The sequence below is a fragment of the Erpetoichthys calabaricus genome, chromosome 3 (assembly GCF_900747795.2).
Source record: "Erpetoichthys calabaricus chromosome 3, fErpCal1.3, whole genome shotgun sequence".
NCBI classification, from domain to species: domain Eukaryota; kingdom Metazoa; phylum Chordata; class Cladistia; order Polypteriformes; family Polypteridae; genus Erpetoichthys; species Erpetoichthys calabaricus.
This window is the reverse complement of record NC_041396.2, coordinates 180,617,107-180,640,320: the sequence shown is the minus strand read 5'-3', so window position 1 is coordinate 180,640,320 and position 23,214 is coordinate 180,617,107. Positions and strand designations below refer to the sequence as shown.

At 40.0% G+C, this 23,214-nt stretch overlaps 1 protein-coding gene across 1 annotated transcript in view; it reads left to right on the top strand.

The window, feature by feature from the left end:
* Positions 1 to 23,214, top strand: part of nt5dc1 (5'-nucleotidase domain containing 1) — a 369,927-nt gene that overhangs the window by 263,674 nt on the left and 83,039 nt on the right. The window contains exons 7-8 of the mRNA XM_028797572.2: positions 8,868 to 9,042; positions 23,095 to 23,192. Coding sequence (XP_028653405.1) covers positions 8,868 to 9,042; positions 23,095 to 23,192 — 273 coding nt within the window. The remainder of the gene's footprint in view (positions 1 to 8,867; positions 9,043 to 23,094; positions 23,193 to 23,214) is intronic.

Genomic DNA, 23,214 nt, shown 5'->3' with positions numbered 1-23,214 from the left:
GAGAGGAGGGCGTTAATTGAAAAAATCTCATGGCTAAAGTCTTGTCTCACGGGACTTTAAAAAAAATCTCTTCAAAAAAGTCTTGTCTCGTCGCAGGATTTTTTTTTATATACAGTAATCCCTCCTCCATCGCGGTGGTTGTGTTCCAGAACCACCCGCGAAATAAGAAAATCCGCGAAGTAGAAACCATATGTTTATATGGTTATTTTTATATTGTCATGCTTGGGTCACAGATTTGCGCAGAAACACAGGAAGTTGTAGAGAGACAGGAACATTATTCAAACACTGCAAACAAACATTTGCCTCTTTTTCAAAAGTTTAAACTGTGCTCCATGACAAGACAGAGATGACAGTTCCGTCTCACAATTAAAAGAATGCAAACATATCTTCCTCTTCAAAGGAGTGCGCGTCAGGAGCAGATGTCAGAGAGATAGAGAAAAGCAAACAAATCAATAGGGCTGTTTGGCTTTTAAGTATGCGAAGCACCGTGGGACAAAGCTGTTGAAGGCGGCAGCTCACACCCCCTCCGTCAGGAGCAGAGAGAGAGAGAGAGACAGAGAAAAACAAACAGTGAAAAATCAATACGTGCCCTTTGAGCTTTTAAGTATGCGAAGCACCGTGCAGCATGTCGCTTCAGGAAGCAGCTGCACACGGAAGGTAGCAACGTGAAGATAATCTTTCAGCATTTTTAGACGAGCGTCCGTATCGTCTAGGTGTGCGAACAGCCCCCCTGCTCAATCCCCCTACGTCAGGATCAGAGAAAGTCAGCGCAAGAGAGAAAGAGAGAAAAGTAAGTTGGGTAGCTTCTCAGCCATCTGCCAATAGCGTCCCTTGTATGAAATCAACTGGGCAAACCAACTGAAGAAGCATGTACCAGAAATTAAAAGACCCATTGTCCGCAGAAATCCGCGAACAAGCAAAAAATCCGCGATATATATTTAAATATGCTTACATATAAAATCCGCGATGGAGTGAAGCCGCGAAAGGCGAAGCGCGATATAGCGAGGGATTACTGTAATAATAGAGAGATATGGGTGTTAGGGCAGAGTTATACTTCACGCGACGCGATGCATGGTGCAGCGGACGCTCCTGCTACGCAAGCGTTGAAGTGTTTATACTTGCGCGCGTACTTTACATAAATCTGAAGGAATCCACCAGGTGGAAATGCGAATTATTATCACGGTGAGAACATGTTCGGCTTCTCTGTGTTGTGAATTGCCTAGAACACCCATTAATTTCCGATGACACCTTACCGCAATATCTCTGAAAAGGATGTTTATTGATTAAATCCAGGGATGTGTCCATTCCAGCAAGCATTGGGCACGAGTGAGAAACAATCCCTGGACGATGCCTCGGCTCATCGCAAGGTAAATACAAGCACACACATACACTAGCGTCGTTTTAGTGGCACACTGAGGAAACCCAGCAGGAAAACGTGTAAACTCCAGGCAGGGAATATCAGCGACGTGACTCCCTGCAAGACAGCAGCGCTAACGCTCCGCCACTCTGTCACCCCATGTGTGTAATTATTAACAGTATTCATTATTTAAACAAAATTACCGATTTATCTGTAAAATGTAATATACATACTTTAATGCTTTTCATCATGAAAGTGATATCAAGTATAAATCTAAGGATTCTAAATGTGCAGAGAGTTGGAATATCATACATTTAATGTGCTCAGTGTGGTAATCTATTGCTGGCGATTCGCTGCTGTCAGGAGCAGAGGAAGCCCTAGAAAGAAAGATAGCACAGAAGACGGTATGTGAGAATTTTAAAATGTATCGTGTCATTACGATCGGGAATATGCGACGCTTGAATATAAAAGCACCATGAATACATCTGTATGTCGGCATTTTGCTTCACCACATCGAACCATTTATCAAATATCGAAGTGCACACACCGATCTCGTAGAATCCGCAAAGAGGCGTTCTGTCACATGTAGATAGTAAACAGAGACTCTGACGTCACATTCCAACTTTTAGCACACTGCGCCCCCCGACTTTTTGCTGGTACTGCAACTCGCGCACGCGTCACGTTAATTTCTGAGGACCTGCTTAGAGGACGCATCAAATGAACGCTCAGAACCCTTAGGGTTATTAAAGGCTATGAATTGGCCTGAAGGGATGGAGTGCAAGTGTTTGTGAATGTTTACAGTTCCCTAACCCTCTGCCTGTCACTTAGTTTTTAAATAATATACTAGACATTTTGCTGATATGGTTGTTCTGGTAGCACAATGCCTACTTTGCCAATTAAAAGACAGTCATGGCAGTCACAATCTTAAACATGCATTGAAGACAGAAACACTCTGTACATTCCTCCATGGTGCATTTAGCATGCATATCCTCAGCCTCATCTGCAGAAATCAGGAAATAGGAAAGAGTTGTTGCTAGGTAATGGCAAGGTGACATGCATCCTGTTTTGTGCATTTTAGAAAACCGAATAATGTGCATGATGGTGTGTTTTGATGTATCTTCCTACAGTATATCACTTTTTTTTTTTAAAGACACTATCCTGCTCAGTGGTGTTGTGGAAGAGAGCCATACAATATACAATACTTTAACTCTTTCAGGGCGGACTTCGACTTTTGTCCATGGGGTTGACGGTAATAATCAATTGCAAATAGTGACAAAACCCACTGTTAAGTTTTTTAGTTAGAAGGAAAGTTAGCTTAATTGTTTTGGACCGATATTCCCTGTGCTCGCATGAGTAGAAAGGATTAAACAATAGCGCAAATGGCATTGACGTCTGGTGAGAGATCGAGGTGAATGCGTAAAGCGAGATATCCGTGGACGACGTTTTGCGTATTATCACTGAATTGGACTTTGACTCGCTGGACTCCGATTTTGATACAAGTGATCGTAAACGAATGTGAGATACCGGCAACAGCTGCTCACTCCCATGCTGATGTGTCTACGGCGTCATTCACCTGAGAGGACCGTCACGATGACAAAAGTTGCAAACCAGATTGTGATGCACTGTAAACGTGTAAACGCTAACCAACCTCCCAAAGCCGCCACCCCATGCAAACTAGATTGTGATGCACTGTAAACGCTAACCACTTGCCCCCACCACGCAAAGACAGCCTGGTAGCAGGCCTGACGTGCATTCCTGGCAAACAGTGACAATCATTTTATGTTGATTTCTGTGTGAAACAGTTGCTTTGTGTGTTTTCTGAAAACTCTGTTTATTGGAAAAAAATATTCAGCCCTCAAAGTGTTAATCTACTGGAGGTAATGTACATGTGAAAAAAGTTTAACAAAATAATAAATAGGTGATCTATCCTCACTGGCCATCGGACCTTACAGTGAAACCAAAGTAATTTCTCCCATAGGATTGTATGTAAATACAATTAACCCTTTCCAGACCATACAAACTGTATGTAAATATATATTTTTTTTAAGTTTTTAAGCACAAATATAGTTAATTATACCATAGAAAGCACAGCGTAATAGTAAACTAAATGTAAAAACATTGAATAACACTGAGAAAACCTTGAACAACAGAGAAAACTGACACTGCAATAGTTCGCGCTATAGCACTACGAACCGCTCGCTAAAAACACTTTTTTTAATGAGTTTTAAGCACAGTGAAAAAAATGAACATTTGAAAAATCCGTAATTTAATAAACCAAGAAAAGCAACATTGCAACAATGCACGCTACGAACTGATTGCTGTAAACAGAAGTGAAAACAAAAACAAGCCGAGTGCATTCTTTAACTGCCTTCCAACCTTAAGCATCCAGCTCTCTCTCTCGCTTGCTCTCTCTCTCTCTCTCATGTGTGCGTGTCTCTCTCACGCACCTGTGTGTGACTCTCTCTCTCGCGCGCCTGTGTGTGTGTCTCTCTCTCGCGCACCTTTGTGTGTATCTCTCTCTCGCGCGTGCCTGTGTGTGTGTATATCTCTCTCGCACGTGTGCCTGTGTTTCTGTATCTCTCTCTCGCGCGCCTGTGTGTGTGTATCTCTCTCTCGCACGCCTGTGTGTGTGTGTCTCTCTCTCTCGCGCGCCTGTGTGTGTGTGTGTCCCGCTCTCTCTCTCGCTCTGTCTCTCTTGCTCGCTCGCTCGCTGCACAGGAAATGCACAGGGAGAGACTGAACACATACAAATTAAAAGAGAAACTGGCTTGTTCGTATTTCGAGTGTGTGGTCGTGAACAGATCCAAAAGTTTGGCAAACTTTTTGGTCGTAAACCGATTTGTACGTGTTCCGAGAGGTTTGTGAACCGAGGTTCCACTGTACTTTTATTCTATGTTAATTAGTGTTCCCTAATTTTATATTTTGTCTTTTTTCTCTTTTTTTCATCATGTAAAGCACTTTGAGCAATATTGTTTGTATGCAAATATGCTATATAAATAAAGGTTGTTGTAGTCTTATTTGTTCATCAGACTAAAAGTACTTATAAACTGCACAACAAATAGGTGTGAGTGTGTGGGTGAGTGCGTCATGTTTTGCTGCATCGAGGGTTTGTTCCTTATTTGCTTTCATATGCTGTCAGGATAGGCTGTAGCTCCCACAACTCCAAATTAGACAGAGACAGTTCAGTAATGGATGGAAGAATGAATGGAGTGCTGCAGTTCTCCTGCAGCAGTTAAATAATATTGGGTTCACTACTGATATGGTATTAAATTTTAGATTATTATACAACTCTGAAAACATTGAAATGCTTTTAAAATCAAGGACCCTTTTGAGTATTGACACATGCCATTTGTAAAGTTATCAGTTAAGTTTTATTATAATAAAAAAGTTACATATATATTGAACATCATCTGTAAGAACTCATATTCTGTTTTACTCTTTGAGTAGTATTATGGTAGTTTATTTGTTTAAATTAATGAAACTCTAAATAAGTCCTTTGGTCAAAGTAACCAATAATAATAAGACTGTAGTCTAACATTATTGCCCTAAGAATAAGCACAACAAATTGTTATATTTTTTCTCCTTATATATGCACTTTTTCAGAAAACAATTGTAGGTATATTTATAAAAAAATATAGGGCCAATATTGTCACATGAACAGAGTACTTACTTATTTTCTTAGCTCTGGATGTAAAGTATGATATTGCTCACTCTTGATTCTATAACATGAATAATAGGTTTGTTAACTGGGTTGAGATATGGATAGTCCTGGCTGTTTTTACTATTAAGTAAAAACAGTACATAAGATTTTAGTTGGAAGGTGTGGGCTGTCTCTGTCACAGTATGGTATGGCAATCTTCCTACTGGAGACAGGAAGCAGTGGTGTGCATTTCTTCTAAACTCATTGGTTGTCACCTCCCTGCTGTGGATTCGGTCATTTTTGGCAGACTAAAATGTAAATCCATTAAGATATTTTTCCAATCTGTCACTGCCCCCCCCCCCTTCACTCTCCTTCCATCTGTTAAACTGCTTGTAATAATAAAGACTAGGACCACCACATTTCATTATTATTTTTAAAGACTATGTTTCTACATTTTTGTGTTAAATTGGTAGTTTGTGGACTGTTGGGGAATTAAGATCACTTTTGTCTAAACATTGTATGTATATTCCAATGTTTTATTTTAAATGCTCTTCACCATATCAAGGTCTGTGCACATCTTAACAAGGTACATCATAAATTGTTATAATTTAAAATCAAACTTGATGTGTCCTGTAAGGCAACATAGAAAGATAAAAAGAGCAATTTATTAATATAAATAAATACACAACCTTAGTTAAACACTGAAGGGGTAAGAGAAACATACAATAATAACAAAATCATATTCCTTATATTGTAAAGTGTCCCTGCCTACCCATAGGGTGGCTGGCAAACTTACCCTCACCAGGACGTCTCCTTCCTCTCTCTCACAAACCACACTGACCTCTCTTTGTCCCACTAGATGAGCCCATTGCATTTACTTCACTTCTGACTTCAAGCTCCTTGTCTCTTTGGTCAGAAGAGCTTTTATGTCCAGAGAAGTGACTGCTTCTGGATGCACAATTGGAGGTCCTTCTGGGGAATTTGGTTACTGGGGCCATATTCCTTGGCCTAACTGGAACCTGCAATCTTATACTGTGAGGACCACAGACTATCCTACCCAGTAGTTAATTGGTAATGGGACTCCACTCTGCCCTCTAGTAATGTGAGTCCTACCAAATTAATAGAACTGCACACTTGACACATCAATTTCAACAGAATTTTGGTTTAACTTGACTGATTATTTCCTGCAATGGTCACCTAGTGTCCATAGAAAAGGCGAAAGTGACAAATTTCCCATATTATTTTCTAATAATTGTTTTGTGACGCATGCCAAGTTTTATTATAAACATGATCACCAGCATATTAAATGTGAACAGTCACACTTTAAATGCTCTGCTAAAACATAGCATTCACATTATTAGCTATTAAAATAGCTGCTTAATAGTGTTACCTCTATATCTGAATTTTTGTTTACAGCTTTGAACACAGCTAAGATCTGTTGCCATTACTAATTCAGTCAGCTAAAAGTGGAAAAAAAAAACACAAGGGTCATTCAGCTGCTGCCTAGTTTCAAGGCTAAATATTGATGTCTCTAGAAGTTATATTTTAGAAGATTCGACATTAAAATGAAGAAGAATACATTTTAAAATCAATAAAAACCACTACAATAGCACAATCGGAATGAATTTAAAATAGTTTGTAAGTAAGTCTTAAGAATATTCAAATGTAGGAAACAGTTTTAATATTTCCATTCTCACTTTTGATTTTTGTGCCTAGACACATTTCTCAGCATGCAAGTGTGAAGTGCTAAACAGAAGGCCAGCCCTGCTTGTCTCTCAGTATGCTAGCTGATGTATTTAGTTCAGGGTTACATGAGGTGGTGTTCATATGGTTTTGTTCTTTTGTACTACTTTGTCCTTTCCTCCTTGATTTAGTTTCCCCTATTCCTAAATTTTATACGAAGATATTGTGAATCTGTTATTATTATGCTCAAATTTCCGACCTGTTAAAAAGACATGTCAGATATCCACTTCACAAATGCATTATGTTTGTCACATTCAAGAGTATCAGGTGTTACATTTAAAGGATCCTCTTCTATAGAAAAGTAAAAGTTTGATAATGTTTTTATATGTCTTGTGCATCTGTCATATAAGCAGATGTATCTCATTGTCATTATGCTGGGGTCTGGTAACACCTTTTAAGCCTGGGAACAGGAGACCAATTCCATGGAGACCTGTATTGGTGGCAGGTGTACAGGTGGTGCAGTGGTAGTGCTGCTGCTTTGCAGTAAGGAGACTGTGGAAGATTGTGGGTTTGTTTCCCGGTTCCTCCCTTTGTGGATATCGCTTTGAGTACTGAGAAAAGCGCTATATAAATGTAATGTATTATTATTATTATTACTCTTAATGTTTGCAACAAAGGCACATTTTTCTTTGATTTACCCCTCTGCTCCACAGTTTAAAATTACAAATCAAACAATTCAGATATAATTAAACTGCACATTGCAGAATTTAATTTAATTTTATATTTTGATGCCAGAAATAGGGGGACCATGTAGACAACATGTTTTAGTTTCAACATGGTGTGACGGAAATGTGTGCAAATACCTTTAAATTAAGGTCTGCATGTGGTGTAGCGGGTCCACAGCTCAAGTCAAAAAGGCCACTTTTTAAATAAATAATTGCCGCACTCGTGGCTTAGTGAGGGGGCATGGTAGTGTGGCTGGAGCAGGTTCCCGGATGAATTTGTGATGTGGGTGGTCCTCGCTTAAGTGCACAGGTGAGGAGTCGTCTGCATCCATAATGGATGCTGGGAGCTGCTGATTGGCACACCTGATCCACGTCCCCATAATAAATAATAGAAGCACGAGGCAGCTAGGGGAAAGGAGAATGAACGGAGGTTAGAGGAAAAGAAGAAGGCAGGAAGCAGGGAGGAGAAAGCCAGTGCGTGAATGATCAAAGGTGCAGCTGAGCAGTGAGCCTGGTTGTTTGGCTGGCACACCAGGAGCAGGTGGTAGTGGTCGTTCCCGCTGAGCGTTATTGAGGAGCGGGAGTGACCAGAAGGAGGATGACTTACCGCATAAGGGCGAGAAGGCAGCGGGAGTCGGGTCTTGGGAAATGAACCCCCCCCAGCGTGAGTGCCCTGGTTGCTGGGGAGCCCAAGTTACAGTCTGGTGAAGCCTACCGGATCCAGGGATCGTCAAGGCGAACAGACCAGCAGATGAAGGCAGTAAGAAGGTCAGCTGCAGGTAGGGTGGCTCCCCTGGTGCATAGCCTGGACAGGAGAAGCAGGGGAGTCACCAGTAGGAATGCACCAGGCTGATTTTAAAAAGACTGCTTTCAGCCATTGTTTTAACCTCGTTGTTTTTTAAAGGATTTTTTCTATTGGATTTTAACCTCCACCAGTTCACTTGTTTTATGGGATTATTTATTTATGGAACTTTGATGCACTGCACTTTAGTTGGACACTGTTTTGTTTTGTTGATTTTTAAAATAAAAGCACTTTACACTTTTTTGCACCATCCCCTTGCTTCATTGTTGTGCCTCACTGTCCAGCTCATTGGTGACATTGCCGACGGTGTTTGGCTTTGAGTGCTCCCAGAAGGAAGATGGGAGCATGGAGCGGAACCCGAATCGTCACACTGCAATGTGCACTTTAATCATGACTGAATCATTTGATTTGTAATTTTAAACTGTGGATCAGAGGGGAAAAATATACTGTAAATATTAAAGTTAGACTTGATATTTCATATACGTTAATATTATTAGTAGAGTGTTAAGTTTACAATTTGACTTTTTATGTTATTGGTCTTCTAGGTGTTTCCAGTGACAGAAGCTGCTGAATTGAAAAGAACACAGCATTCTGTTTTGTACTATAAAAAATAACATGTTTTGCTAAAATGACTGATACAGAAAGTGTTTTTCTTAACAGAAAATTCTGGCACATTTTTTCCAAGTGTAAAACAAGACCCAGGCAAATATTTACAGCGCTGCCCGGATTCTGTTAAGGCTTGGCTGCAAAATCTAAAGAATTCTGGGAAGGTTCTGCTATTAATTACTAGTTCTCACAGCGACTACTGCCGACTTGTTTGTGAGCACATTCTTGGGTAAGTGAACTAAGTAAACCTTTCTTTGGACTTCTCAGTTCTTTCATATTCATTTTTAAAGAAGACACTGCATTTGTTACATTTTTATTTTTAATTTTATTGGGGGTGAAAAAGTTCAGCAAAAAAACATTAGCACTGTTATATAGTAATTCAGAAGTAACATTGCAGCCATTAAGAATATGTTGGTGATCTCTGTCACCCATCCACTGAGTTTGAGACAAAAATGTTATATATATAAATTATACTCACAATAATATTGTGTTCATCTTCATTTGTCAGGTCATTTTTATTGGGCACTCCCATTTTCTTCCCACAACTCTGAGATGTTACTTTTAGGTTAAATGGCATATCTGAACTGAGTGCTACTAGGCTAGGCTTGGACTGGATTTATGGATATTTCACTTTCTTGCCATAGAGTGTTTTTAACTAATTATTTATTTTTTGTTTCCATGAAAAATCAAAGCAATTTTAGGCCACAGACACTGTGTTGTATATACAGAAGGTACAACACTGACATTACGTTTCAGTTTTTCAAAGATGACACAAAAATATTATGTCTAATCCTACTTATGAATAATGTTTACTTTTAAATCAGCCTTCACTTTGTCACAGATGTTAGTGCTGCTGCTTCACCTGGTTGTTGTTCATATGGAGCGTGCATGTTTTCCATATGTCTGATTAGGTTTTCCCTCCAGGTATCTTGGTATTTCTCCCACATTCTCAAAGACATGCATTTTTTGATTAATTTTAAATTCTAAAATGGCCATTTGTGAGTGAAAGTGTGAGTAGTGTACATGAGTGGGCCCTGCAATCGATTGGCACTCTCTCCTGAAATGCTTTATAACTGATGCTGCCAGGATGAACTCCAGCTCCCCGTGACTCTCAATTGAATGATGTGTCTGACAATGTTATAATTACTTTCTAAACAATCTATATATATAATTCACTAAGCCGCCGACAAGTAGACACCCATGGAAAGCACGCAAGACAGCCACGCCCACCAACTCTAAGACCATTGGATACGACGACAACTCGCAGAGCCATGCCCACCAACTCGGACGCGACACCTCGGAAAACACGCCGTCATTTATGTTTGTCTGTGCTAGAGTCCACATGCACCTCTGAGCCACGTTGACTGTTCATAGAGGCATGTTTCTCGTGAATGTGAATCGCTGTATGCAGCGTCTAAAACAGTTTGCGAGGGGTATCCCATAGGATCCTTAAAACAATCCTTTAAAACTGAGGTTAAAACACAATGAAGGAAGCAGTCGTTAAAAACCAATAAGCCCTGTGCCTCTTTTTCATTAGCATCTCACCTGCTTCACCGATGCAGGCCCTGCAACAGTCGAGACGCTCTCTCAGCAGCTGACCTTCTCTGTGCCTGACTCCACTACTGTCAGTCGCCTGATTAAAAATGGCCTTTTGAAGGGGAGCTATGGACCCGCTATACCACAGGAACACATTGCCTTCGAGCCTGCTTTCTCTCTCTCCTCACTCGCTCGCACACTGCACAGGGGAGAAATGCCCGCAGCATGACTCCACCCGGAAACCGTTTCAGCCACACTTCCACGCCCCTCGCTACGCTGTGAGTGCGATGATTATTTATTTAAAAATGGCCTTTTGAAGGGGAGCTGTGGACCCGCTATACCACAGGATCACCTGTGACATTGCCTTCACATTGTTTTCCTTTTATTTCTGATCCCATCGAGCAGATCAGACACCCAGGCAACCTGAGTCGGTTTTGTCTGTGTTCAGCAGTGTTTCCCAAACTCGGTCCTGGTGAATCCCTGTGGCTGCAGGGTTTTGTTCCAGCCAGATTCCTAATCATTAATGCCGGTGAAACTCATCTGGGATAAGTCGGTTTTTCAAATGCAGCCGTGTAGCTGGATGTAATAATCCGAGATAAATGCGCGCCCCCGCACTGAGTGAAAAGCCAATGTATATTGAGTCTAGAAAACATGATCAGCAAGTCTTTGATAGGCTGCAACAAAATGATGAAAGTACGGGCGCATTTTTTTCACACAAGCTGTGTGTGTGGGTGGGTGTTAGTTAGTTAATTAGTTACTCGAAGGATTTCAAGATTTAATATGCACAAGCAGGTAACACTGCAAAAGCAGCCCAAACCAGAAAAGACGGCTGGCAAAAAGTGGCCGACAAATTAAACGCGTGTGCATTGTACTTACTGAAAGCAGCGTTACGGATTTTGCAAATGTTAATTTTTTTCCCTCTGCTTAAAAAACATTTAAAAAGCAGTGTGATTATGCGGCGTATACTACGCCGCGGGTTGGTATGCAGCATGTAAAACAGTTTGTTTGTGGCGGATAATTTGCCTTTTATTTTTACACGAAGACAATTTCCTGTTAGATTGGCCTTTGCGATGACAATTAATATGGCACAGGGCCAAACTTTCAAAAAGATATGCATGTATCTGCCAAAACCAGTTTTCAGTCACGGACAGTTGTATGTTGCTCTCTCCAGAGTTCCATCTTTTCATTCACTTACTGTTGTATCCTCAAAACCAACACTTTTAGACAATTGTGTCTTTCCGGAACTGTTCAGCCATCAATAAATGATTATGCGGCATATGCCTGCAGGAACACGTGCGTGTGAGCGAGCGACACACACACACATAGAGGTGCACGAGAGAGAGAGAGAGCACTGGACGCATAAGAATAATAATACTTCATTACATTGATATACATTTGTTTTCAGTATTCAAAGCACTATCCACACAGGGAGGAACCGGGAAGTGAACCCAAAATCTTCCACAGTCTCCTTACTGTAAAGCAGCAACACTACCGCTGCGCTACAAGGCAGTTAAAGAATGCACCGGGCTCGATTTTGTTTTCACTTCTGTTTACAGCGATCGGGTCGTAGATAGCATTATTGCAATGTTACTTTTCTTGGTGCCTTATTACATTACGGATGTTTCACATGTTCATTTTTTTCCCTGTGCTTAAAAGACATTAAAAAAGTGTTTGTCAACTGTGACTCCGGAACAACTCAGTACGCAAGCTATATTAAGCGTCAACAACAAAGACTCACTACACCTTAATGAACAAGTGCTGAAACTTATCCCTACCGACGAAGTAACTTTCACCAGCGTGGCCTCTATTGTCACAGACGATCTCGCTTTCAGTCACGGACAATTGTATGTTGCTCTCTCCAGAGGTCCATCTTTTCATTCACTCACAGTGGTATCCACAAACCCACCCCATTTGGACAACTGTGTCGTTCAGGAAGTGTTCACCCATCAAATACATAATTATGCGAAGTATGTTACGCCGCGGATTGGCTAGTTATAGAAATTTGATACGTTTTTAAAAGTTTTCAAACTGTTTATTTCTCACATCTGCTGCTTTTAAATGGCATTCACAATGTGTATTGCAGTCCTATAGATATTTATTTGTCCATCCATTTTTTTCTGCATAATCAACCAAGATTGCAAAATTACTGATAACTTTATGGATTCATTTGATTTTGCATTTCAATGACCACTTCCTAAGAGTACATGAAGCAAAATGCCTTCTATGGGACTGGTGTTTTTGTGCCAAATAGATGGTGTCAGTACAATCATCTGAAAGCACCAATTGTTTGAGGTGATAATTCCATGTGACTTGACACTGAGAGGATGCATTTCATTGATCTCCGCACTTGATGATAAACTCTTATCTTTTTGTACTATGTGCCCTGTGTTATATAGATAACAAGGCGAAAAAAAAAAGATTATTTCTAATCTCACAAGCCACAAAAAAAAATCTCTTGTTTATGTATTATCTACTCTATATATATAAAATCCTAAGGCTAAAAGTGCAACGATTTTGTGCAACGATTTTATGTGATTTTTTATGTCACGCTTTAAATCGGGTTTATTTTAAAACCTACATATATATGTTTGGTGTCATTCTTTTCAGAATTTATCAAACTTTAATGTGATGTTATTAGATTTTCAGATTCTTATTCCGTTTTTAAATTATAAACTCAAAATATCAAGAACTTCCCGGGGCTGGAAATAAAACACAAAGAGTAGATGACAAAGACAGCTGCTGTACAGGCTTTTAAATGTTCGAAGCGCTGCGCGAGATGCAGATCACGCAGCATAGCAGCAGCAGAAAACCAGCAGTTGGTCGAGCAAAGAGGAGGTAAAAAAAATGTTTATTGTTTCTCATTGTATCACCGTTTAAGAGGGGGTTTCGGAGGAGCGACTGCATCTCCTTGGGGTGCGTTCAGCCCCACTCTTCACAACACAAGCGGCATAGACGCGAAGTGGCTGGCGCGTAGCGCAGAAATGGAGGGTTGACGAGTGAAGCGAGCAGGGGGTAACCCCCTAGTGTTGATATAAATAAAATATAGATGAAGGAAGTAATGTTTTAAATTGGGAAATTCATTTAGAATTCCCTTCCACCTTTAAATGGAGAAACATTTTTGTGCTTTTCCATCCAAACACAAAAAGTTATCCATCTTCCACCTGAGGACAGTTATGATTCTGTATAATCCAAGTCCAAATTTCAAAAAATAGCTACAGGCCTCAAGCAGCAAAAGTTAGACCTGCACTACCACACAAGTCTGAATCAAAAAAGCAGACCTCATCTCTTTAGGCAGCCTAGCCCAAAACTCTAGTTGCAGGCTTATACTCTACATAAACCTAAAAATCGGGCAAAGACTATAAAATCCAAAAGATTACCATACCAATAAAGGGCAACAGAAATCCTGAAGCAAATAAAATAAAGCAAATTTCTTTTAATATTTACATATTTATTGAGGATTCAGAAAATAAAACAAAAATAGCAAAGGCAGGATTGACCATAAAAGGGAAACAAAATGTTTGCCTGAGAAGGTATACCACACAACCAATCCAAAAAGAGAAAACAGTCCTAATAACAAAGCCAGAAGTCAAAAAACCAGGAAAGCGAAACATTAATGTGAAAAATTGAAAACCAGCTCACAGAAGAAAAATGCAAGGCCAAAGTTGTCATTTTAATGACCGCTTCTTTTTAAATAGTCCTCGGGAGTGGTTCCCCATCTGTCACGTCAGGTAGACTCAGTCTTGAAATGCATGTTTTGAGGGGACAGGGCAGAAGACAAATAGCACTAATACATATATTACTACTATAATGCAAACTTGAAACTGAACAAGCAATACCATATTAATCAAAGACATAATATTGCCTAAATACAAAGACAAAACAAGACCATAAACAGAATTACTAACAGAATATAAAAACTTTCATTTAAATAACAAGAAAAAGACTAAATAAAAACAAAATGAATTTGAGCAGGGCAACAACACTGGTTGGACCATAACCAAGACCAAGCCCTGACTCCGACTTAGTACCATTTATGGATGTTGTGGTGGGATCAAGAAATCCTGAACACAAAGTAAATCTTGCATCAGCCAAAGCTGGATAATCTCAAGAAAACATACCATGGAAAGAAGAAAATATAAAAAAGCACAGAGATGACAACTAGCCATAAAGAGAAACAAGGAACTCAAATGTGACGACTTGGCATTTCATACCCTTCCTCCACACCCCCACCTATGTATACATTAAAAAAAGTAAAACACTGCAAGATGTGTGCCAGAGCCAAGTTATTTTATTCTATTTACATTTGTACATTAAAAGTAAGTGAGTTGATCATTTAAATTTACCTGGGGAGTCCCTGATGTTCAGGCCTTCATCCTCAGACCAGTATATTAACCTTAGTTTTTCACATATTGTACCCAATGTGGTCTTAAACTTGTATCAGGGGAATTAACTGTTCAAATTAATGTTTCACATCTACACAGTTAAAATTACACACACCACACTCCAAGTATTTATCTCTGTCTTTAGTAAATTATGCATTTGGTTGAGCAAATTCATCAAGGACTACATTGAAAATGTATGAATGTGTTAACAAAATTAAACAGTGTTATTGCAGTGCTGTGTTTAGAGTCAGTAAAAGTGGATAATTTTAGCATCATTTTACTTTGTTAACCTAGCCACAAGACCTAATCACTCTTTAATTTAATTTTGTTTTTTATCAGTATGCTTCTGCTGGAGTATGTGAATTTCCTCTTGGGGATTAATAAAGTATCTATCTATCTATCTATCTATCTATCTATCTATCTATCTATCTATCTATCTATCTATCTATCTATCTATCTATCTATCTATCTATCTATCTATCTATCTATCTATCTATCTATCTATCTATCTATCTATCTATCTATCTATCTATCTATCTATCTATCTATCTATCTATCTATCTATCTATCTATCTATCTATCTATCTATCTATCTATCTATCCAATCCTCATTAGCCTTCCAGGGCTCAGTTATTTCCCAAATATATGCTTTGTATTGTGCAGTGATGTGCAGCTTTATGAATAGACACAGTAATAGGCAAAAAATGGCAACATAAGAAAGTTTACTCTATGAAATGGTAGACATCTGAACTCTACATCACCTACCCGGGTTGACTTGTCTCCAGATGTGAGTCAGCACCACCCCAGTTCGACTCTTTTTCGGCCTGCGTCGACATTCCACACCACATGGGGTTAGAACTTTAGTCAGAGTGCTAATGTGAAAGAGTATTAGAGAGAGGAAACCATACGGTTTTAATAATGCTCTTTTGTACTTTTGTTTTCTTTCATGCGAATTTGGTGAATATTTATACCTTATTTATAATAAAGCATAATTAATGTCATATTTGATGAATAGTGAAAATATATTTTTCTGACAGTTTTATCACTGTATTATTTCTTCTAAATGCTCACTATGATTTTACGGTGGTTGATAATGAGTTCTTCATGTTTACTTATGAAAGTTACAAATCTCTAAAGGGAAAACTGAGAAAAATAAATTCTCTTTTTCACTGCCATAAACTGTTTTATAAGAATTCACCAGAAATTAACTAAAAAGAAAAAAGAAGAAGAACAGTAAGGATTAACTGCATAGCAGATCTCCTTAGGGACTAGACTTGATGATCTTAACACCACAGATGTTTCCTGCCCAAAGTCTGGTATCCAGCGAGTTGTATCTAATATATGCATTGCATACACAATCATCCTTGTGAGCATACTTCCTATTTTTTTTTTATCTTTCTTCCTGCACACAGTACATGTACTGTATTATGAAATGAATTCCTGGCTTACAGTAACTATCTCCACTTTAATATTTAATTTAGGCAGTAAAATATTGATACATACTTTATATGGTTTTATTTTTTGTTTTGTTTTATATTATGAGACATACCCTTCTTTAAAGTGGACAAGGCAGCCAGTAGTGCAAATAAAACAAAAACTGCATAGACAAAATAGTACAATAGCATACAGTGCTATTATATATAGTTTTTAGAAAGATGCATGTGAAAGGGATAGATGAACATTGTGAAGGACAGCCGGGTCCCATGCCCGGCAGGGACGCCCCTGCTGCATCTGTTCCGGGGGAGCAGCCATGGACACTTCAATACCTCCCCGGGATGCTTGATGGCAGCCTCCCTGGCGGATGATAATTCCCCAACCTGGCGACATGGCTCCATGGGAGATGGAGTCCTCCACAGCATGGTTGGGGGCTCGGATGGCCGCTAGGGGGAGCCGCATGGAGTCTGCAGCCCGGCTGGTCGAATCTTCAGCCCCACCCGGAAATGCAATTAGGACCAGGTGATCAAGCACCTGGAACGCTTCCGGGTGGGATATAAAAAGGGCCAGCCACCACCACTCAGAGAGCCAGGGTCGGGAGGAGGAGGACTACGCTTGCGGAGGAGTGGTGGGAAAGGAGAAAGAATTGTTGGATTGTGGAAAAGAGTGCTTGTGGGACTGTGTATTGCTTGTGGGTCACAGGGAAGACGTGCGCCCACAGGTGAAGAAGAAAATAAAAGTCCTTGGTTTATTACATGTCTCTGTGTCCTTCTGTGCCGGGTCGGGCGCCTGTATAGCGCCTTTTATACAACGTACAAACACCAGTAGAAAATGTCAGTACTCCAAGTGAACAGACAACCAAACAAGAAAAGTATTCTTACCTCAAGTAAATAGTACCAAGAATCTGTGATTAAATTTATTACTTCCAGTTTTCTTTTGTTTACTCACACACACCTCAGGTACACTCAATGCACATTTCCTTAAATTAAAACCTTTTTTTGTTTTAGCTAGTACCACTTAAGTCGCAAGAACAGGCATGTGGTTTTTCAAAACATATATGGAATGATTTACAACACAACTTCAGGTGGCAAATTAATATATACCATGATTGTGAAAAAGTTATTTTGACAAAAAAACACCATTCTTATCAATTAAATAATTCAAAATTAGAGGCATACTGGCTCTAAGAAAGTAAAATTCTTATCCTACTCCAACTTCAGCACTTGAGTCTCATGTACTTTAATAAGCAGGAATACAAGTCCAACAGTGACATTTGCCACTTTTTAAGTGGTTAACACCCTAATAAAACATACTGATATGCCAACTGGAAATGAAATTTGGTTTACATTTAATTCCTTTACAAGAATGTTGACACCCACGCCAAGCAGGGTGGAAGTGGCTGCAGTGGTTGCAAGACAGGCAAATGGAGTTATGGAATGACCTTGAGTGCCAGGGAAGTTACAGTACATATGTACGCACACATTAGAGCTGTACTGGTATACTGGACTGTTTGTATTCCCATTCTCACAGGTACTCAAACTGCTACTATCCTCTACATTGTTTTATAATGAACACGATCTAATTCCAAATAAACTAATAATAACATTAATTTAAAATATGTTAACAGAGGATTTTGGTAATGTGGTCATTGAGCAAGTTGCAAATAGGTTTTACAAGCTATGGAATCATAGGAATGAATGTCTTCACGTACAAGTTTTAACACAATTCAATATAGTTATATCTTGGCGGGGAGCATGTCTTCTGTCTCTCACAAACACAATTCAGTTTGGCTAGGGAACATTAAATAAAGCTCAGATATTTCAGCTCCTTTCCATCTGAATCTAAAACCAGTGACCACCCCCTCCATATGTCAGAACTCCCCATCTTTTTTCACTTTCCTATACTGGCTGGTTTTGATTATCATTTGCACATCTACCTGCACTATTTGTTCAATGTGCTTTGAATTATCTGGAGATCATAAACATATTTTTAAAAATAACATTATGACGAAACAGAATTTTATAATTAAATGTTCACATCATCTCATTACAGTGACATCTGTCAAGGGATGAGATATTTTAGGTAGCAGGTGAACAGTTGTTGAAGATGATGTGTTGGAAACAGGAAAAATGGGCCAGAGCTAAGGATCTTAGTTACTTTGACAAGGGTCAAATTGTGATGGCTAGATGGCTGAATCAGAGCATCTCCAAAATGGCAGGTCTTGTGGGGTATTCCTGGTATACCATAGTTAGTACCTTCCAAAGGTAGTCCAAGGAATTACAACCACTGAACCAGAGACAACGTCATTGGTAGCCATCATTGGTACCCTATAGGCTCATTGATGCACATGGTGAGCAAAGGCTAACCTGTCTGGTATGATCTCACAGAAGAGCTACTGTAGCACAAATTGCTGAAACACCAAATGCTGACCTTGAGAGAAAAGTGTCAGAACACAGAGTGCATTGCAGTTACTGCGAACGGGGCTGCGTAGCCCATGTTGGTCCCTATAGCTCGAAGCGAGGTGCCACCATCAAGAGAGACATGGAGAGAGCAAACCTGATGAGCAACTTTTTTAACAGGTTTGACCACCATAACCCACTCTCACCACGGAGTACTGCACCCTCCACCCATCCTTCTGCTGATACCAGCATAGGAAAGAGTTTCCCCCTGCCCACAATTACAGCAGCCCAGGTAAGCAGAGAGCTGAAGAGACTTTGTGCCAGCAAAGCAGTGGGTCCAGATGGAGTATCACCATGACTGCTGAAGGCCTGTGCGTTGGAGCTTGGGGAGTCCTCTACAGTGTATCTTCAACCTGAGCCTGGAACAGGGGAGAGTCCTGAAGCTTTGGAAAACATCTTGCATCACCCCAGTCCCAAAGGTATCATGTCCTGGTGAGCTGAATGACTTCAGGCCTGTCACCCTGACGTCACATGTGATGAAGACCATGGAGCGGCTGCTGCTTCACCAACTGAGGCCATAGGTCCGCCACGCCCTCGACCCTCTGCAGTTCGCATACCAGGAGAAGGTGGGAGCAGAGGATGCCATCATCTATATGCTACACTGATCCCTCTCCCACTTGGACAGAAGCAGTGGTGCAGTAAGAATTATGTTTCTGGGCTTCTCTAGTGCCTTCAACACTATCCAACCTCTGCTCCTCAGGAACAAGCTGACAGAGATGGGAGTAGATTCATAACTGGTGGCATGGATCGTGTGCGTCTTGGGAGCTGCATGTCTGACATTGTGGTCAGCAGCACAGGAGCGCCGCAAGGAACTGTACATTCTCCGGTCCTGTTCAGCCTATATACATCGGACTTCCAGTACAACTCGGAGTCCTGCCACGTGCAAAAGTTCGCTGACGACACTGCTATCGTGGGCTGCATCAGGAGTGGGCAGGAGGAGGAGTATAGTAACCTAATCAAGGACTTTGTTAAATGGTGCGACTCAAACCACCTACAACTGAACACCAAGGTGTTGGTGGTGGATTTTAGGAGGCCCAGGCCCCTCATGGACTCCATGATCATCAGAGGTGACTGTGTGCAGAGGGTGTAGACCTATAAATACCTCGGAGTGCAGCTGGATGATAAACTGGACTGGACTGCCAATACTGATGCTCTGTGCAAGAAAGGACAGAGCCGACTATACTTCCTTAGAAGGCTGGCGTCCTTCAACATCTGCAATAAGATGCTACAGATGTTCTATCAGACGGTTGTGGTGAGCGCCCTCTTCTACGCAGTGGTGTGCTGGGGAGGCAGCATAAAGAAGAGGGATGCCTCACGCCTGGACAAACTGATGAGGAAGGCAGGCTGTATTGTAGGCACGGAGCTGGACAGTTTGACATCTGTGGCAGAGCGACAGGCACTGAGCAGGCTCCTGTCAATCATGGAGAATCCACTGCATCCACTAAACAGTATCATCTCCAGACAGATGAGCAGCTTCAGCGACAGACTGCTGTCACTGTCCTGCTCCACTGAGGAGATCGTTCCTCCCCCACACTATGCGTCCCTTCAGTTCCACCCGGGGGAGTAAACGTTAATATCATACAAATTTACAGCCTGTTATACCTGCATTGTTATCACTCTTTAATTTAATATTGTTCTTTATCAGTATGCTGCTGCTGGAGTATGTGAATTTCCCCTTGGGGATTAATAAAGTATCTATCTATCTATCTATCTATCTATCTATCTATCTATCTATCTATCTATCTATCTATCTATCTATCTATCTATCTGTCTGTCTGTCTGTCTGTCTGTCTGTCTGTCTGTCTGTCTGTCTGTCTGTCTGTCTGTCTGTCTACAAAGTGCATGTGAGCATCAGACCTGCGCCATTGAGCAATAAAAGAAGATGGGTTGGACTGATGAGTCACAAGTTCTTTTAGATCTTGTGGATGGCTGGGTTCAGGTGTATCGTTTAACTAGGAAATAGATGGCAGCTGGAGGCTGTGTGATCCTCATGGCAATGCTCTGATGGAAAACCTTGCGTCTGACATTCATGTGTTTGTTACTTTGACATGTACCGCCTACATAGTAGTAGTATTCCCCAATGATGGCAGTGGCCTCTTTCATCAGGATAATGTGCCCTGCCACACTGTAAAAAAATTGATCAAGAATGGTTTGAGGAATATGACAAAGAGTTCAAGGTGTTGACATGGTCTCCAAATTCTTAAAATCTCAATTCGATCGAGCATCTGTGGGATGAGCTGGAAAAGCAAGTCTGATCCTTGGAGGCCCCACCTCGTAACTTACGGGACTTAAGGATCTGCTGCTGAAGTCTCGGTGTCAGATACTACAAGAACCCTTCAGAGGTCTTGTGGAGTCCATGCCTTGATGGATCAGAGCTGCTTTGGCACACAATGGGGAGCCTATACAACAGTATCTATCTTTCTATCTATCTATTAGGCAGGTGGTATTAATATTACTGCTGATTGGTAATATTCAAAGCAGTAACATGTTGTTTAATTGGACATTATATGCAACTTCTCACACTGCAATTCTCATTGTGGACTACCAGTTCTTATCACCATTAAAATGAAATCATACCCACATCTTTTACGCAGAGTCTCATGGGATTCTATCCCCAATGCACACCTGATTTTCCTTTTTTTCTGTACACTATCTATTTGAAATCAGGATGTGCATTGTAATTTACAATATTTATAAATAATTAGAATCCAATTATTACTGAGAACCAGGAGAAAAATCCAAGCAGACATGAGGAGCAGCAACCAGTCAACAGTAACAGGAATAAGATGTGAAACCAGGTTCAACCAGTGCAGCACCATGCCACCATACATATATACTTGTGTATATGGAAAGAATGACCATATACGTATATGCTTAGAGTATACTGTGAAAAACAGGACACATGAATTGTTCCCCAAATCTAAAATAATGTTAAGAGGCCATAAATAAATGTAAAACAGTTGTGTTTATTAAACAAATACACACTCAGGAAGAATTCATTTATCTTCCAAAAGGAAAACAAAACTACAAAATAACAAGTAAAAAACAAATAGATTCTCTGTTATCTCTTAGGGCTTGACTATACAGAGTGCTCTGTCTACTAGGTGGGGTAACTGGTCCACTCTGTCCCTTATTATTTTTATTCCTTCCAGCCTTTCTCTTTCTCTTTCTCTTCCTCTCTCAATTTCTGTTCCCGTTTTTCCAGCCAAATAAGCTCTATACTCATTTTGCAACTCGGTCAGAAGCAGACTTCAAAGTTCACCTTGGAGGTCATTCCAAAGTAAACCAATAGTGGTGTCAGGAATAACTTTTGGAAGTGCTGGTGCTCTCACTCTAATACTTCATCTGTTAACCCCAAAACCTCTAAGAGGCAAGTCAAAATTTTACATTCCAGGTCTGATAGTAGCAACCACCTGTCCAAAATATGCTGAAGAGGTATAGTCACACTTAAAACAGATTTTCTGACTGACACCTTTTATAGCACTGGCATGATACAGTATATGACATTTTCATGCAACTTTTAGTTTTAGGCCTTTGTCTAGCTCTGTCTGTGCTTTACACAATGATGTTTTTCTTTTTATAATTTTTTTCTGTAAGTACATAGGTTAAACAAATCTTAGTAGATTTTTCTTCTCATTGTTTTGTTTTTCAGTGTTTAATTAATTGGATGTAATTAAACTGTGACCTTGAATATATTTTATTGCTCCATGAATTTTTCAAGGTTTTCTATTGATAGTATATGCTAATGTACTAAATATATATACAGCATGTATGTTTGTGTGTTGCCCATATTATAACGCAAATGGTTTCCGATTTAGTTTATGGCATTTGAAGAAGCTTGTATTGCTCCAGTTTCAGTTTATATTTCATTATATTAGTTTATCTTTATGTCGGCGGGTAGTAATAATAATAATAATAATTCATTACATTTATATAGCGCTTTTCTCAGTGCTCAAAGCGCTATCCACACAGGGAGGGTCCGGGAAGCGAACCCACAATCTTCCACAGTCTCCTTACATATCAAATACCTTTTATAAATTCAGTAGACATAGCCAAGAGAGTTATTGCCATACACAATTATCTAAGAAAAACAAAGAAACAAGGCACAGACCTTAGTGAGTGCATTATTTAAAATTTTATTACCATTTATTTAACTGCTAATGGCAACATATGTAAATGTTTCCTTTGCAGTTTCACTATGCACACAGGAATGTGAAAGGTCCTTGAATACACTTGTTAACAAGCTGACCTACACCAGATGCCTTAAAGCCTGACTTCCCGTCTGTCCAAAGATCAGGGAAATGTATCAACATCCAGTATTCCCATATACAGTAGGAACCCATTACATAGCTTTGGTCTTGCTGGGATTCAAAAAGTTGCTTTAACATGTGATATGGTGTTTGGAAAATAAACTGTATATTTGCTTGTTTTAGTAATTGCATACATGTTCTTTCTTTATTGTCATTTCAGACATAATTTTGAGGATTTTTTTGATATTATCATTACAAATGCTCTGAAGCCTGGATTTTTTTCACAAATTCCAAATCAGAGACCCTTCCGGAATCTCGGTGTGTATTGAGTTATATGTAT